The sequence below is a fragment of the Ctenocephalides felis genome, unplaced genomic scaffold, assembly GCF_003426905.1.
Source record: "Ctenocephalides felis isolate EL2017-DRISC unplaced genomic scaffold, ASM342690v1 CF-g0.4_SCAFFOLD_03573, whole genome shotgun sequence".
NCBI lineage: Eukaryota > Metazoa > Arthropoda > Insecta > Siphonaptera > Pulicidae > Ctenocephalides > Ctenocephalides felis.
The window spans coordinates 14,689,044-14,705,637 of record NW_020539727.1 but is presented as its reverse complement, the minus strand read 5'-3'; the positions used below and the strand labels follow the sequence as shown (position 1 = coordinate 14,705,637).

General features: G+C 31.1%; 1 protein-coding gene across 1 annotated transcript in view; it reads right to left on the bottom strand.

Moving 5' to 3' along the window:
• The window catches only part of LOC113389597, a 35,846-nt gene extending 21,706 nt beyond the window's left edge, over positions 1–14,140 (bottom strand). Inside the window, exons 1-12 of the mRNA XM_026626617.1 lie at positions 14,083–14,140; positions 12,516–12,874; positions 10,133–10,225; positions 9,315–9,430; positions 8,712–8,886; positions 8,440–8,586; positions 6,159–8,327; positions 4,241–4,376; positions 2,611–2,769; positions 2,449–2,532; positions 1,938–2,021; positions 317–412 (exon numbers count right to left, since the gene is read on the bottom strand). Of these exons, the coding sequence (XP_026482402.1) occupies positions 317–412; positions 1,938–2,021; positions 2,449–2,532; positions 2,611–2,769; positions 4,241–4,376; positions 6,159–8,327; positions 8,440–8,586; positions 8,712–8,886; positions 9,315–9,430; positions 10,133–10,225; positions 12,516–12,874; positions 14,083–14,140 (3,676 nt within the window). The remainder of the gene's footprint in view (positions 1–316; positions 413–1,937; positions 2,022–2,448; positions 2,533–2,610; positions 2,770–4,240; positions 4,377–6,158; positions 8,328–8,439; positions 8,587–8,711; positions 8,887–9,314; positions 9,431–10,132; positions 10,226–12,515; positions 12,875–14,082) is intronic.
• Positions 14,141–16,594: the final 2,454 nt, after the last annotated feature.

Sequence of the window (16,594 nt, the reverse complement as noted above, 5' to 3'; positions counted from 1 at the left end):
ATTTAAAAGCGCGGTAGTAATACATCAGAACCTTGATCTTTAAATGTACCAATTCAATTTAAATGAAACCAGTTTCAGATTAGGCTGTGCCTCATGAACATCTATATGTGACATGCTTTGCAGTGGGTAAACCAACCGTATAATTTGTGTTAGCTGTCCATTTCACTCATATAACACACTTCTACATCCTACATTCTACATTTATGCTAAAAATTATCTAGAAATATTTTTGTTGGCTAACAAAGTTTACCGGGCCAGCTAGTATATATATATATATATATATATATATATATATATATATATATAATTTCTATACCTTCAGTGACAACTTTCAAAGGTGTAATGATTCCTTGTTCATCTATTTTCTGGGCTTCCAAAATCGAACCGAGTGTATTGTATTGCGAATCGGCATCTAGAATAAAACAAAATTATTAATTAAATCAATTTTAAATAATTATCAACAATAAATTAATCTTATATATAAAAATGGAGCTCTCGATAAAATGATCCGCTAAAACTCGAAAACGGCTGAACCGATTTAGCCAGTCTTAGTCTTAAAAAATTCGTGCTACTCAGTAGGTTGTCGGAAAGGTGAGATATTATTTCAAAATCGCGTACAAACTTTACATTTTTAATTTGAAAATTTTTGTAGAAGCGTAATTTAATCAATAATAAAACAATGGACGGTGGCTAATACGTCAAATGTCAAACGTTTTTGACAGATTATGTTCAATTACGTTTAATAGAACGTTTTACGTGAATAGTATTTAATTATGATTAAGTGTCAGTAAGTAGTTTTGTTCGTAGTTTTATTTATACACAAAAACGTTATTAAACGGATAGTAAGTGTTGCTAGAAACTCAAAATATCAACTTTTTTGAAATGTTAATATGAAAATGCATTTCGAATAACATTTTCCCAGTTTTAATTTCCCAGAATTTATCTAAGAATAGATAGTAATATATAAAAGTCTGGGATTGAAAAGGTCCACCACCGATGTGTCAAAAACCAGTAAAGTTAAGCATTATTTAACAACAATATTTGAAAGTAGAGGGAAAAAGATGTATAACCAGCTTTAACCTTGATTCTCATGACTTTGCTATTGGGTAATCTTTGAAAATCCATAATAAAAGTATTTCCTTCCGTTGGTAGTTTTTTGGCATTACTTAAAAATGTAATTATTTTGTAAAATACCTTTAAAATTGAAATAAGACATTAAACCTGTAGGGTAAAGAGGTCTAGATTACGAATTTTTGAAAGACATCAAAAAAGCACATTTCTACAATGATGAAGTAGCTGACAGTTTAACTGAACGTAGTCAGATAATTGTTTGTTTGAAATGTGTTAATTGTTGTGATATAATTGGTTTGATTTTGATAATATAATTAATATTTGCTCAAAGTTAAATTGGACCTTTGTACTTCGCCATGCTTTACATATATACTTTTTATTAAATTTACTTTAATTCATCGAATGTTAACATCGAAAACTTTTCAAAAAGCAGGTCAAAGAAGAAATACTTTATTCATTTTCTATTTCTTCTCGCAGAAATTTGAAAATTGTGTATAAGCTCAGTAGTATTATTTACAATTATACACAAAATCGAGAGAATCCAAAAAGAATCTGAAGAACTTGAAACGTAATCAACAAGACCAAAAAAACTTGGAGTGGATTATGCTATTTTTTTTATTGAAAGTGTATAAAACTTCCAGCCAAAATATAGACAAACTAATGGGGTTTATTGTTTTTATAATAGCTCATTGTAAATAGCATTCAAACAACACATCCCTGTACACTAAAAGTATTAATTTTTCGATTATCTAGAAATTGTTTAGAATATACCTTACTTAGCAAAACAACGGTTTGCCGGGTCAACTAGTATATATATACATTATATAAATAAATAAATAAATTATTACTATTAATAATTGTTTTACCTTGATTGTTGCTTGGAGCAGTCAACTTGTTGACAGCCATTTCTTGTAAATTTGAAGAAACTTCTTGTGCAATTTCAAATGTAGCTAAAAATAATAGCAAATTATTTGCAAAATTATCATTTTTTTTAATTACTATATTTATTACAACTGTTAAATAATATAACATCTAGCAATAATGATAATAATAATAACATAAATTTAAATAAATAAGAGTATAAAGGATAGACTTTACATTAAAATGATATCCGTAGTATGATGATTTAAGCAAATAATAATAAAAATAAAATTAATAAATAAAATAAATAAAATTTCTAAATAGAAAAATAATAAATAATAACAAAATAACAATATTAGAAATAAGATAATAATAATATTAATGTTAGCGTTTACAAATGGCTATTTATGAGATCATCGGATATTTTTCGTTTTAGCCTTTTTTTATCATATAATTATTAACAATGGATTATTACTATTATAATAAATCCATTATCACTGTTAATAAATATCTTACCTTGGTCGTTGTTTGGGGCAGTTAGTTTGTTGACGGTGACTTCTGGTAAATTTGAAGGGACTTCTCGTACAATATCAAATGAAGCTAAAAATAATATTCGATTAAATATTAAAAATTGAGTTCGCAACTTATTTATATTCGCAAAATATTTAGATTTTCAACCTGTTGGTAAAACGACTGCCATTTCCCTTTCCCTGGGCCTAACATTGTCGACGACCACCAAGGGCGGCCTGGTGTTTCGTCTGCGAATCATCCTTTGTTGGGGACTCGGCCAAAAGTGTTTTCTTCGGGGAACCATTCGGGTTTCTCGGCCACCTGGAACTTTTTATAGAGCATGGTTGTAGTAATCGCAAAAAAAACAACAAGAAGAAATAAGAATACTTAATGATGAAGGACCAGAATATATGAAAACTATACCCATTAAAATAAAGAAGCAAAAGAAAAGGAAAAAAAATTAAAAGAAGACGAATTATTGATCAAACTAGTGGTGTATGGCACCGTGCCTTAAGGCAAATTGCAGGAACTTTCCGTACCGTAATGAATTATTCGAGAAATTTCAAACGTTTTCATATATATTATTACAAATACTGTAACTTTCATTATTTTTGCTATCTTGTTACATCTGAGCAAATCAAATGTAAATCATAACTCAATTTATCCCCAGAACATTAACAACCGTCATTTCATTTCGAATTCAATTTCAAAAAAATAGTTGCCTAAATTTACATAAAATTGAAAAAGTTTTCCAGTCACAGTCTAAACGCTTTTGCAAATAATTCTGTGCGACACTTTCACTTATACTGTGCTTAGCTTGGCGGCATTTTCACATCCAGTACATAAACACTTGGGTAAACACTTGTACCAGAGTGGCGCTTAGGCTGTGCTTAGCCAGGGTAATTTTTTGAATTTTTAATCCAAAATTACAAAAATATTTTATGGAAAATAAAAAAGGTGTAACATTTTTTTATCCCCAAAAGCAATTGTTTTGCCAATACAAGCAGTAGGTTTTTAGATCATTCAAATCGGACGCTTAGTTCACTCGAAAACTGCCATTTTTTGCACATTTAGCTCTGTATCTTCAAAATGGCGGGACCTGTCTTTGCCAAAAACTAATCACCTCTTCTCCTAATCATTACAAATTGAATGTTTTTTATATCATTCAAATCCGATACTTCGTTCAGTCAAAAACTCGATTTGTATTTTCTGCACTCTTTGCTCCGTGTCTCCGTAACGGCTGAACCTGCCTTTGCCAAAAACTAATCAGCACATCTCCCTATCAATAGGGATCGAATGTTTTTTAAACCATTCAAATCGGTTGATCCGTGCGCCCGAAAACGTGGACGAAAAAATACGGACATACAAAACACACACACACACATACACACATACACACACATCCATTTTTTCTGAGGTATGCCAAAATGTTCAGAAACTTTCAAAACGTGAAGAAATGCAAAAATTTTCATTTTCGATTTTTGGCCCATTACTATAACTACCCTACGGGAAGTTGAAAAATAAAAATTTTGATAGGGTCGAACAGGGTTTGAAGGTCCACTACCGATATCTCAAAAGCAAGTAAAGTTACAACAATATTTGAAAGTAGAGGGTAAAAGATGTATAACCAGCCATTTCTTTGATTCTTACGATGTTGCTATCGCGAGATAAACGGCAATGCCTAAAAATCCATAGCAAAAGTATTTTCTTTCGTCGTTGGTTGAGTACTTATTGGATCTTTATGCCCAGTTCTACCCTGTTTGAAAAAAATTGATAGAATTTTCTAAAGAATTATTACCGTATTCCATATTTTCATCATCAGGCATCAAAGGTTGATCATAGGTGTGGTCTTCCGGATTAAGATTTTGTTTTCTTAAATCGTCCCTCATCCTTTCCATAAATCTCATCTTCTCCATCACTGCGAAGGGAATATTCTGGAAATAAAATCAAAACTCATAAAAAAACAAATCTTATGTATTCTCCAATTGAATCATTATTAGTAAATGGACAAATGGTTTTGAGCACTGTTGTTTAGTTGACGATAGCTGGATATAATTTTCTTAGTATACGTTAATTAATTGTTTTATAAGGTATAGTGTTATTTTTAACTTAGTTATTTTATATAGCTTTCCATTTTATTCATTCATTTATTCATAAGCAAGCCTTAATCAATAATAAAAGATATTATTTCAGGCTCTTGTCAAACTTATTCATAATTAACATTAAATGGATAGTAATTTTATAATAATTATAGTAGCTGCACGAATTTCGCTTCTGCAAAAAGAGCTGAAAAAAGCATTCGAACATTAAATACAAAGTTCATCATCAAGTTTATCATATTAAAGTCTATTTGACCACCAGTCAAGCTCAAAATTCTTGCACAAGGTTGAAAGTTATACTCAATTAAAACCGTAAAAAAATTAAATTAATAAAATAGCAATAAAAAAAACATGATTTTACAGGCGATCAAATGGTCAGGCTACAGAGATAAATGTAGTATTAAGTAATGTCATAAAAAGCTAATTCTTTAAAAAGTTTAACTAGGGAAGCATGAAATTTTTTGCTGCCTAAGTTTGTGTCTAGTGTTGTAATTTGAGGAGGACGAAGCCATATCAAAAAGTTTCGAATTGTTTTTGATGAAAGATAATGTTACTAGCAGAAAAATGCAAGGGACAGTTAGAATATTGCGTTTTTTAAATACGGGTCTGCAGGAGGCTTTACTGGGCAAGGAAAAAATTATTCGAATATCTCTTTTCAGAAACTTAAATATTTTAATTAGTTCGGATGAAAAGCCCCCGAATTGGATGCCGTATGAAACGTGAGAATAAAAGTTGCTATAATAAACTGGAAGTAAGCAATTTAAACCAAGTTTGGGTTTTAGAGTGCCCATGTTCTATATAAAGTTGGTGATAGTGAGATAGAAATATGGTCATACCACTTTAAATTATAATTAATATGAATACCAAGAAACTTTGATACTTGCGAAAAATTATATGCTAAATTATTGATGGTTACAAAAGTAATATTATTGGATAAACGATTTTTTGTACAAAACGATATGATTTGATCTTATCATTATTGAGTACTAGATTATTTTCACAAAACCATTTCAATAGAGATATGATCAGACCACTTTAAATTATTATTAATATGGATACCAAAAAACTTTGATACTTGCGAAAAATTATATGCTGAATTATTGATGGTTAAAGAAGTAATATTATTGGATAAACGATTTTTTGTACAAAAAGATATGATTTGGGTCTTATCATTATTGAGGACTAGATTATTTTCACAAATCCATTTCGTTATTTCTGACATAACCACACTTAATTTATGCTGTAATTCATTAAGGGATTTGGCCTTGATGATAACGCTGGTATCATCCGCAAAAAGAATAAAATCACAAAGATTTGTACAATGGGGTGAATCATTAATATATATGAGAAATAAGAGAGGCCCTAAAATTGATCCTTGGGGCACACCCAATGTACTAGTCAATTTATCCGAAATTATTTGCTTGTGATCATTATTTAAGTAAACGCTTTGTGTTCGATTAGACAGGTAAGATTCAAATAGTTTAAGCGAACGTTCGCGAATACCACAATTTGTCAAGAAGTCTTTTGTGAGAAATAATATCAAAAGCTTTAGACTTTTAAATAGCTTTAATGCGGATAAAAAGGCTATCTACCCTTTCTATTATTTATTTTTCGTACCTGAGGATTTGATTCATCTGTTGGTCCATTGTTTTCGCCTTCACTTCCAAAACAAAATGCTTCCTTTGGCATATCACTTCCTTTTTCTTCTCGGAGTTGCTCCTGGTTACCATTATTGTTTATTTGAGCATCAGCCTGTACGTCCCTTTTCTTGATTCTATCTTCTCGGGGCTGCTCTTGGTTACAATTAATGTTTATTTGACCATCAGCTTGTACATCCCTTTTCTTGATTGTATCTTCTCGGGGTTGCTCTTGATTGCCATTAGTGTTAATTTGAGCATCAGCCTGTATGTTCCTGCTTGTGATTTTATCTTCTTGGGGTTGCTCCTGGTTATCATTGTTGTTTATTTGACCATCAGCCTGTGCTTCCCTTTTTCTGATCATTTCATCTAGGAAGTGCTGCCGGTTGCCATTGTTATTTATTTGACCATCAGCCTGTGTGTCCCTTTTTTTGATTCTATCTTGTCGGGGTTGCTCCTGGTTGCTGTTGATTTGGCCATCAGCCTGTGCTTCCCTTTTTCTGATCATTTCATCTTGGAGTTGCTCTTGGTTATCATTGTTGATTTGACCATCAGCCTGTGCGTCCCTTTTTCTGATCATTTCTTCTTGGAGTTGTTGCTCCTGATTGGCGTTATTGTTTATTTGACCATTAGCCAGTGTGTCCCTTTTCTTGATTCTATCTTTTCGGGGTTTCTCCTGGTTGATGTTGATTTGGCCGTCAGTCTGTGTATTTCCTGTCGTACTAACTTCTTCTCGAGGCTGCCCTTGGTTAGCGTTGTTGTTTATTTGGCCCTCAACCTGTGTGTCCCTTTTCTTGATTCTATCTTCTCGGGGTTGCTCCTCGTTGCTGTTGATTTGGCGATCAGTCTGTGTGTTTGCTGTCGTACTAACTTCTTCTCGAGGCTGCTCTTGGTTGCTATTGAGGGTTATTTGACCATCAGTTTGTGTGTTTCTTTTCACTTTTCTTTCTCCCTGGAGTTGCTCCTGGTTGCCATTATTTATCGTTAGACCATTAGCCTGTGCATCAATTTTTTTGCTCATTTCCTCTCGGAGTTGTTCCTGGTTACCATTATTGTTTATTTGAGCATCAGTCTGTGCGTTCCTAGTTATTTCTTCTCGAGGTTGCTCTTGGTTGCTGTTGAAGTTTGTTTGACCATCAGCCTGTGCATCCCTTTTACTGATTTTTTCTTCTTGGATTTGCTCCTGGTTACCATTGTTGTTTATTTGACCATCAGCCTGTACATTCCTTTTACTGATTTCGTCTCCTTGGAGTTGCTCCTGGTTACCATTATTGTTCACTTGGCTATCGGCCTGTGTGTTCCTTTTCCTAATTTTTTCTTCTTGGGGTTGCTCCTGGTTTCCGTTATTTATTTGTTCACCAGCCTGTGCTTTTTCTCTTTGTTTCTGAAGCTGCTCCTGGTTATTGTTGCTCATTTGTCCTCCAGTCTCTGCCTTTCGTTTTTCTTCCTGAAGTTGCTCCTGGTCGTTTATTTGGGCACCAGCCTGTGCCTTTTTTATTTCTTCCTGAGGTTGCTCCTGGTTGTTAACTAGATCACTGGTCTTTGCCTTTCGTTTTGCTTCCTGAAGTTGTTCCTGGTTGTTTCTCATTTGACCACCAGCCTCTGCTTTTCTTTTTTCTTCCCGAACTTGCTCTTGATTACCCTTGTTTTGACTACCAACCTGTGCCTTTTTTGTTTCTTCCTGAATTTGCTCTTGGTTACCGTTGTTTTGACCACTAGCCTGCGCCTGTCTTCTTTCTTTCTGGGGTTGCTCCTGGTTGTTATTTAGTTGACCACCAGCCTGTGCCTTTCTTGTTTCTTCCTGAAGTTGCTTCTGGTTGTTCCTACTCATTTGACCATCAGCCTGTGCATCCCTTTTTACGGTTTTTTCTTCTTGGTGTTGCTCCGGGTTTTGATTGTTGCTCATTTGACCATTATCCTGTGCATCCCTTTTTACAGTTTTTTCTTCTTGGGGTTGCTCCTGGTTTTGGTTGTTGCCCATTTGGCCATCAGCCGCTGCGTCCCTTTTCTTGTTGGCGGTCAGATATTGAGTTTGGGTTGTTTGAAAACTGGCTTCGGAGTAAACTGGAGGTTGCGTGGTCGTCGAGTCAGATTTAGGGGTTGATGGAGGTTCTTCACTGTGTTTTTCAATTGCATTACGTTTTTCTTCCTGAAAAATGATACAGAGATTTTTTAGTTAGTGTTTCATAGTGTTGTTCTTTTTTCTTGTCTTGATAAAGGATAATTTTTACAGTTGCTCTAAAGTTTATAAATTTATTTACCATTTGTATCATGTGTTTCATTTGAGACAAAATTTTATTTCTTAGATAGAGGGCTCTGTGAACAGGGTCTAAGTCTGATGGAGAAGAAAGTGTTTGGGCTTTAGGCTCTGCAATGGGTATTGTCTCCAATCTTTTTTCTCTAATAATCTGTAAAAAAAATATCAAAAATATAAATAATACGCCATATGTTCATACTACGTTTCTCTCGAGAGCTAGAAGTTTTGCTTAACGTTCAGACATAACATATGTTTTATTATTATTTTTTTTTTTACCGGGGCAGGTGTATTAAGGGTGCTCTTATCAGGTACAGTCGGATTTTCACCAGGCATCAAAGTTCTTTTATTAGACAGGGCCGGATTTTCACCTGGCATCAGAGTTTTGTTTCGCCTTTCACGTTTTCCTTGGGTTCTTCTGTGATGGTGCTTGTGGTGCTTCCTATGGTGCCTTCTGAAACAAACGGGATAATTGATAATGAATTCTAGATTTTATTAAGGTAATATTATTACTAAGTCAACTCATGTATTCGTAAAACTTCTGAAAATTTGGGAAACTGCTAGGTACATCCCCGGACAGGTTTTTGCATATTTTGATTTGAACCACGTAGGGGGGGGTGGGCTGCCCCCAAGAACTTTTATTAATTTGGGGTGCAATTGTCATTTTTATATTTTTTTATAATGCATATACAAACCTGAAACACACATAACCCTAAATTTGCATCATCTTACCACAAACCCCTAATTGGTAAAAATTATTATAGTACTTACATTTTTCATCGTAATACTAAATATTTATATCTCTGATGAATCTTTTACAATTTATGTGGTAAAGATAAGTTTTTGAGTATTTTATATATCAAAATGTTGTAAATTACTCACACTGTGCTTGTACGTTTCGGTTTATCGCTCGAGGTGTCATCAGGACTTTTTTGTACGACATTTGTTTCCTTGGCTTTTTCTGGGTCAGGCTGGGCGGTCAGTGTGGTTTTTGCATTCTAAATAGGATAAATCATTTATATGATATATATTAACTCAATATTGAAATATCTATTTAGGCACATCAGTTATTCTTTCAATTTGCACACAAACAAACAAAATTGAATTTCTACGAACAGGCAATTACAAACTTTGAAGTTTTTTTTTTTTTTTAATTTTATTTGGCCTCGCTTACTCTGAGCATTTAGCCACCTACAACATTTTTATTTATTTACATTCTAATTTATATCATTTTCAATCTATTTATGTATCCTATTCTATATTCTTCTTAATTTTTCTTCTTATTTTCTTCAATTCTTGCTCTTTTTTTCAAATTTCTATTTCTATTTAACTTTCAGCTTTATTCCGATTTTTTCTTCATTCTTTCAAGTTCCAATATTCTTCTTCTTACTCCTAATTCAATTGAACTATTCGAATTCTGTTATTCCTAATTTTCTTAATTTTTATTCAAATTCTATTTAACAAGTACAATTTTTATTTGATTTCTACACATATTTTTTTTCATAAATTCTAAGTCATTGACAGGATCCGAAGATCCTTGTCGTGTGAATCGAACACGCTACCAAAGAGCTATGCTCGCCACATAAATTTTGTTTTTATACAATTAGGTCAGTTTCATCAACTTTTTATTTATTACTATTATTATATGATGTCGGATATGAATAATTTTAATTATTTTAATTGAAGATTTAACAATTTACCTTATTATCTTGAGGTGCAACTTCGTTACCAATTCCCTTGACTGTGGAAGAAGTTTCACCTTGCAAAGGTGAAGTGTCTTCCTCTGAAGCCGTCTAAATTATATAAAAAATCAGAATAATTTTTATAAAAATTATTATAAAACAAATATTTTGAATAACTATATAAACTTCTAATGCCATGCTACATTTATTTATTAACTACATGCAATCTATCATTAGAGTATTTTTTGATTACGTTTACACCTTGTAAACAATAAGAAAAAAGTAAATGAAAAGGTAAATTAAGTTAATAAAGTAATTTTGCAAGAGATAAATCCAACTATACCGATGAATATTTTTGACAAAATTGCAGATAAAAAATGTGACTTAATCTATTAAATTAATATGACATCAAAGAAACCTATGGATTTGGTATTGTAGTGTATTGCAAATATAAAATATAACTAGTTGGTATTGGTGTTTTGCCTTGAGGTATGTTACATGAACTTCCCTATATGTTTCCTACAGTTTCCCTAAATTAACGAACACTCTGTCGTTATACGAAGTAAATCGTCTAATTTCAATTTTAACAAACGTCAAAAAACTACTCATTTTTTCAAACTTTGATGAATTTTTAAAATAAACTACTTGTCGTACAACTTTCTCTATCATAAATTTTACCGTAACTTCTCTTATTTTGAAACGGCGAAGGGTTAAGGCCTGAAAGAAACACTGGTTGGACAGCCGCGCACTCTTAAAACAATCATAACTCTATCAATTTTTGTAAATATTGATAAAAATAATAAAATGCAATAATTAGCCAAAAAAAAATCTTGAATTTTTATCTATATACCTTTATAAGTATTCTTTCAGGGATATAATAATGAGAAATAGGTTGTGTCTGTTTAATTTTTTTTATGAAATCATAAGTTTTTTAAAAACCATTTGTACTAAAGTTGTAGAATTTTCTAATCTATCATCATTCTAATCGATCTCCAAGACCAAGATAATTCTAGATGAAATACAATTATTTTTAATTTTGGTGGAAATGGCACTTATAAACTATTTGATTTAAATGAAACAAACATTGTATGCGTCTTTTATTTGCATGATAGGTTACTCATTTTACATGCAGAAATACTTATTTTAAAGCTTATTTTGAGGACTATAAAACCCCATTTTTATATCTAGGTTAATATTGTTCCTAGACCACTATTTATTAAGATTTTAATTTATATAATTTTGTTCATTATTTTCGTTAAAATGTATATGATATTAGCAAAGAGGCCGAAATATTTTAGTAAGTTCTATAAGATCATGATATATATCACCAAAAAGTGCGATAAAAATCGGCTTAAATTTTTTTTCAACTACTACTTTTTAACTACAAGAAAATGGCTCGGTAGATTTTCACCAAAAACTAATCAGTATCATTCCCAACTAATATCTTTCGAACAGTTTTTGATTTTTTAAAATCGATTCGGTAGTATGAGCCTAAATGTGGACAAAAAGTTTAACACTTTTTTTCAAATTACAAAGAAATGGCTTGGCAGATCGTCGCACAAAACTGACAAACGATAGTCGTCATTGAGATACATTAAATCGCTTTTAAATTTCTGAAATCGGTTCAGCCGTTTTTGAGAAAACGTCGATCAAAGATCTAATTCTGACAAATGCCAAAAAAACGATACTAATTTTAACAAACTTTGACGAATTTTTAAAGCTAAACGAGTTGTCGTAGGGTCGTAATATTTTAGTATAACCTATAAGACTATGGTATCTACATTAAAAAAATCATTGAAATCGTCAAAAAAATTGTTTAACACTTTATTACAAGAAAACGGCCGAGCCGATTTTTACCTAAAACTAATCAGATCGATTCCCAACCAATATCTTTCGAACGATTTTTGAATTTTCAAAATCGATTCAGAATTGCGGGCTAAAACGTGGACGAAATTTTTTTCACTTTTCTGCTATTTACGAAGAAAGTGCTTGGCCGATCGTCGCACAAAACTGACAAACAATAGTCCTCATCGAGATACATCGAGTGGCTTTTAAATTTTTGAAATGGGTCCAGCCGTTTTTGAGAAAACGTCGATTTACGGCAAAAAATCTGTTCACACACACATATACTTTTTCCAAATTTGGTCTGATTCGATTCAGAATGGCTTCAAACGTCGAAAAAACATAAAATTAGCGAATCGGATTTTTTTATGAAATCATAAACTTCTCCTTCGGGAAGTTAATAAAAAATTTCTTAATTAATTTAGTTATTGTTTTACGAGATATTTTATAAAAAAACACGCGAATATATTGGTGCAGTTCCAGGATGTCGTTGCAAACTATCAGGACTAGAATTTTAAACGTTAGATTGGTTCCTATAAAAAAAAGTGTTTTATCCCACCTCAACAAGTTCAGAATTCTCATCCTCATCCTTGTCCTCCACTGCCGCAACCACCAGTGGCGGCGTGCGGTTCTCCGCCGACACCAGTTGCCCCGTTGCAGAAGACGTTTCCGCAGTTCCTCCAGTGGGCGTCGTCTCACTTTTAGGGGGCGTAGAAGCGGATGCAGGAGCCAGGAAGGTCGAAGTGGCCGAAGAGGTTGGTGTAGGGTTGCTATCGGTAATGGTTTCGAGAGTGGTAGTTGAGGGTAAGGTCGTCGTGATCATCGGGGTCCTGGCTCGGGCGTACATGGTTGGCAGTTGGGCGCCGGCGCCATCGTTGAGACGCTGGCCGAGGTTGGGAGATGGGAGGACAAACAGGGCTGGAAGGGAAAAGATACAATATGAAAATTATATGTTTTTTTTTTTAATTTATTTATTTCACTTATATTAGTTTATACATACATATTTCTAAACAATTTATATAATCATGTATAACTATCCTAAGATATAAATACATAAACTTATATTTAATACTAACTAATGAAAAAGTAAATCTTCTGTATATATATAAAAATATGCCGGGTTTTCCTTGCTGACGAAATAACTCTAAGTAACTGAACGCACGAACCGATATAATAACTGAAGTAACTGAACGCACGAACCGATTTCGCCAATTTTGCATTCTTTGGGAAGGTCTCGGGCTCCGCAAGGTTTATAGCTAAGAAAATTAGTGATGCTCGGCATCGTGCCTTAATGCCAATTGCTGGAACTTTACGAACCGTAATTAGAAATTTGAGTAATGACATTAGTGAGAATTATCAGAATTATGCTTGGTTAAGTCAACGAGCAATTCTTGCCGCAAAGAATAGTAATGTACACGCACTGAATTTCACCATTCAATCAAAAATTGCTGGCGATTTGGTGACATGCCAATGATTCCGTCTAGTCTTCCGTTTGACTTCAAACGATTGCAATTTCCAGTTCGCCTAGCGTTCGCAATAACAAGTCGCAAGGCCAATCGCTTAGTGTTTGCGGGATAAATTTCAAATAGATTATTTAGAAAATCATTGTTTTTCACATGAGCCTGTGAGTTATACGAGTTGGAAAACCATCCGCTTTGTTTGTGTTAACGTCAGACCAAAAAACAAAAAATGTGGTTCACCAAAGCGCACTTTAATGAAACGGATAATTTGCGGATTCACTTTCATTTACTTAGAGAAGTTCAACTAAAAAACACTTCGATTTTTGTAATCGAAATAAATGCATTACTGTTGTGTAATAAAATCAAATTTTTCCTTTTCAAATATAAAACAAACAAAAAATTTCTTCATCTTTCTCACGAAACCATCTGGTGGCGAAACGGAGTTCGTCGGGTTTGCTAGTATATATATATATATATATATATATATGTGTGTGTGTGTGTGTGTTAGTTATGAACAATACAACTCAGATTTATAACACGTACTTTATTTGATAACTACAGACGTTTCGAGACCATGGTATGCATAATCTTCAGTGTAATTGCATAAACAGTTACTTATATAATACACATTATTTAATATTTTATTTAAATACATTATAATAATACCCATCCTGTCTCTATCTAGATGCTTAAGAAATGTGTAGAATATTTCTGTAAGTGTCATGTTTTTTAGTACTGATTCTCAAGCATTGCAAGGAATAGTTGGTGTTTTTTGTATATCAAAAATTAAATGTAATTTAAATAAAATATTAAATAATGTGTAGTATATAAGTAACTGTTTTTGAAATTACACTGAAGATCAGGCATACCATGGTCTCGAAACGTCTGTAATTATTAAATAAAGTTTGTGTTAAGAATCTGAGTGTTGTATTGTTCATATTTAACATTTAACATATATTTATATAGATATAAATATACAAGTTATTAATTATCAAACTATATTATATTACTGTATAAAGCCGATTGGCGTATAAATAAACAAAATAAATAAATAAATAAATATATATATACATAAATAATAATTATATGAGTTAGAGCGGGGCTTGAAAGTCTACGGCTAAAAAAATCCACCACCAATATCTCAAAAACGAATTTCGAAACGAAAAAGTTAGGAATATTGTAACAACAATTATTGTAAGTAGAGGGCAAAAGATGTACACTCAGCCAAGACCTTGATTCTTACGACGTTGCTATCAGGAAATAAACTGCATTGTTTGAAAATCCAATACAGAAGTATTTTCTGTCGTTGTTGGTTTTTTGGTTGTGAGCACCGTTGTTTAGTTTACCAGACCTTAACATAATTTTTAAGTATGTGTTATTAAATTATTTTATAAGATATATTGTTAGTTTTAAGTTAAATTCAACAGTTTTTTTATAAAACTTCTCGATTTTTCATTTTTTAGCAATTGATAGAAAATTTAATATATCTTTAGCAAATAAATAGAATATCAAATATACGACTAAACTCGCGAATTTTATATGGAGGCACTTTTTTGAGTTAGATATCCAGAAATTAGATACAATTCACTACTATTCCATGCCAAGAGTTATATACATTCCGATATAAAAGTTTTGAATAAAAAGACTTTGAATTCGATTTTTCATTCTTAAGCAAATTCAGTATCTTCAGCAAATGAATAGAATAAATATTCAAGTATATTTTTATTACCCATTACAGCCATAAACAAAAATACTTTCCTAATAATTATAATTAATAAAAATATTCAAAAATATTGTTACTCCTCATTAATATTCCAAACAAATTTACTTTTCTCCAAAACAAGTTATTAAAATAAAAATCAACTTCCTCACAAATAGTATATGAAAATATTAAAAACCAATATTCTTAAATTTATATTTCACCTAGTTATTCAAACTTAAGATTTATATAATTGTTAATAATATTTAACTAAATGTATAACTTTTATTGGACAAATTCACTTTTCTCTAAAACAAATTATTAAAAAAAAGTCAATTTTGTCACAAATGGTAGATAAAAACATTAAAAAAAATCATAATAATAACCATAATTTTCAAATTGATATTGTACTTAGTTATTCATACTTTATATTCATTTAATCATTAATAATTGTTAACTAAATGTATAAAAACTTGTATTAAACTATATTAACTATTGACACTATTAACTATTGACACTATGAACTATAAAAACTTCACTGATAATATAATAAAAACAAACAGTGAAAATTTATAATAATATCCATTTAGTAAATCTATTTATAATTAATTGTATGCTCAAATTATTCATAAATATTTAATTATTAATAATAATTAGCTTTAGGCATAACTTTCATACAGTCACAAATGATATATAACAAAAACTAATAATAATAATAACCATAATTTTTGATATTTTACCTATTTATTCATACTTTATATCTATTTAATCGTAAATAAAATTTAACTAAACGTATAATAACTTTTATTAAACTATATCAACTATTGACACTATGAACTTTGAAATTTTCCCTAATGATATATAAAAACATACAGCAAAAAATTGGAATAATATTTATTTAATAATTCTATTAGTTAATTAAATTCATGTTTAAAAAATTATACTTTATATTTATATACCCGAAATATTATATAACTAAATATATAACTTTTAATGAACTATATCAACTATTGACACTATCAACTATCGACACTATTAACTATTGACACTATAAACTATAAAAACTTCACTAATGACTATATAAAAACAAACTGCAAAAATTTGTAATAATATCCATTTAATAATTCTATTAGTAGTTGAATAAATTCATATTTAAAAAATTATTTAATTATATATTAAAAATATTTAATTATTATCAGAATTCAGCTTCAGGCATAACTTTCATACAAAAATTCATGGCAAAATAAGATGGAACTCTTTAATAATTATTGTTATCGAGTATTGGATGACAGGTTGACTTTTATAATATATTATACTATATATATATATATATATATATATATATATATATATATATTTATTTATTATAATTTATATCATCTTACCTATTATCAAGCCCTGTATGAGCCTCCCAGCTCTAAGCTGCCACATCGCCTTTTCTTTCCAATTATTATAAAAATTATTTTTAATTGTTTATAA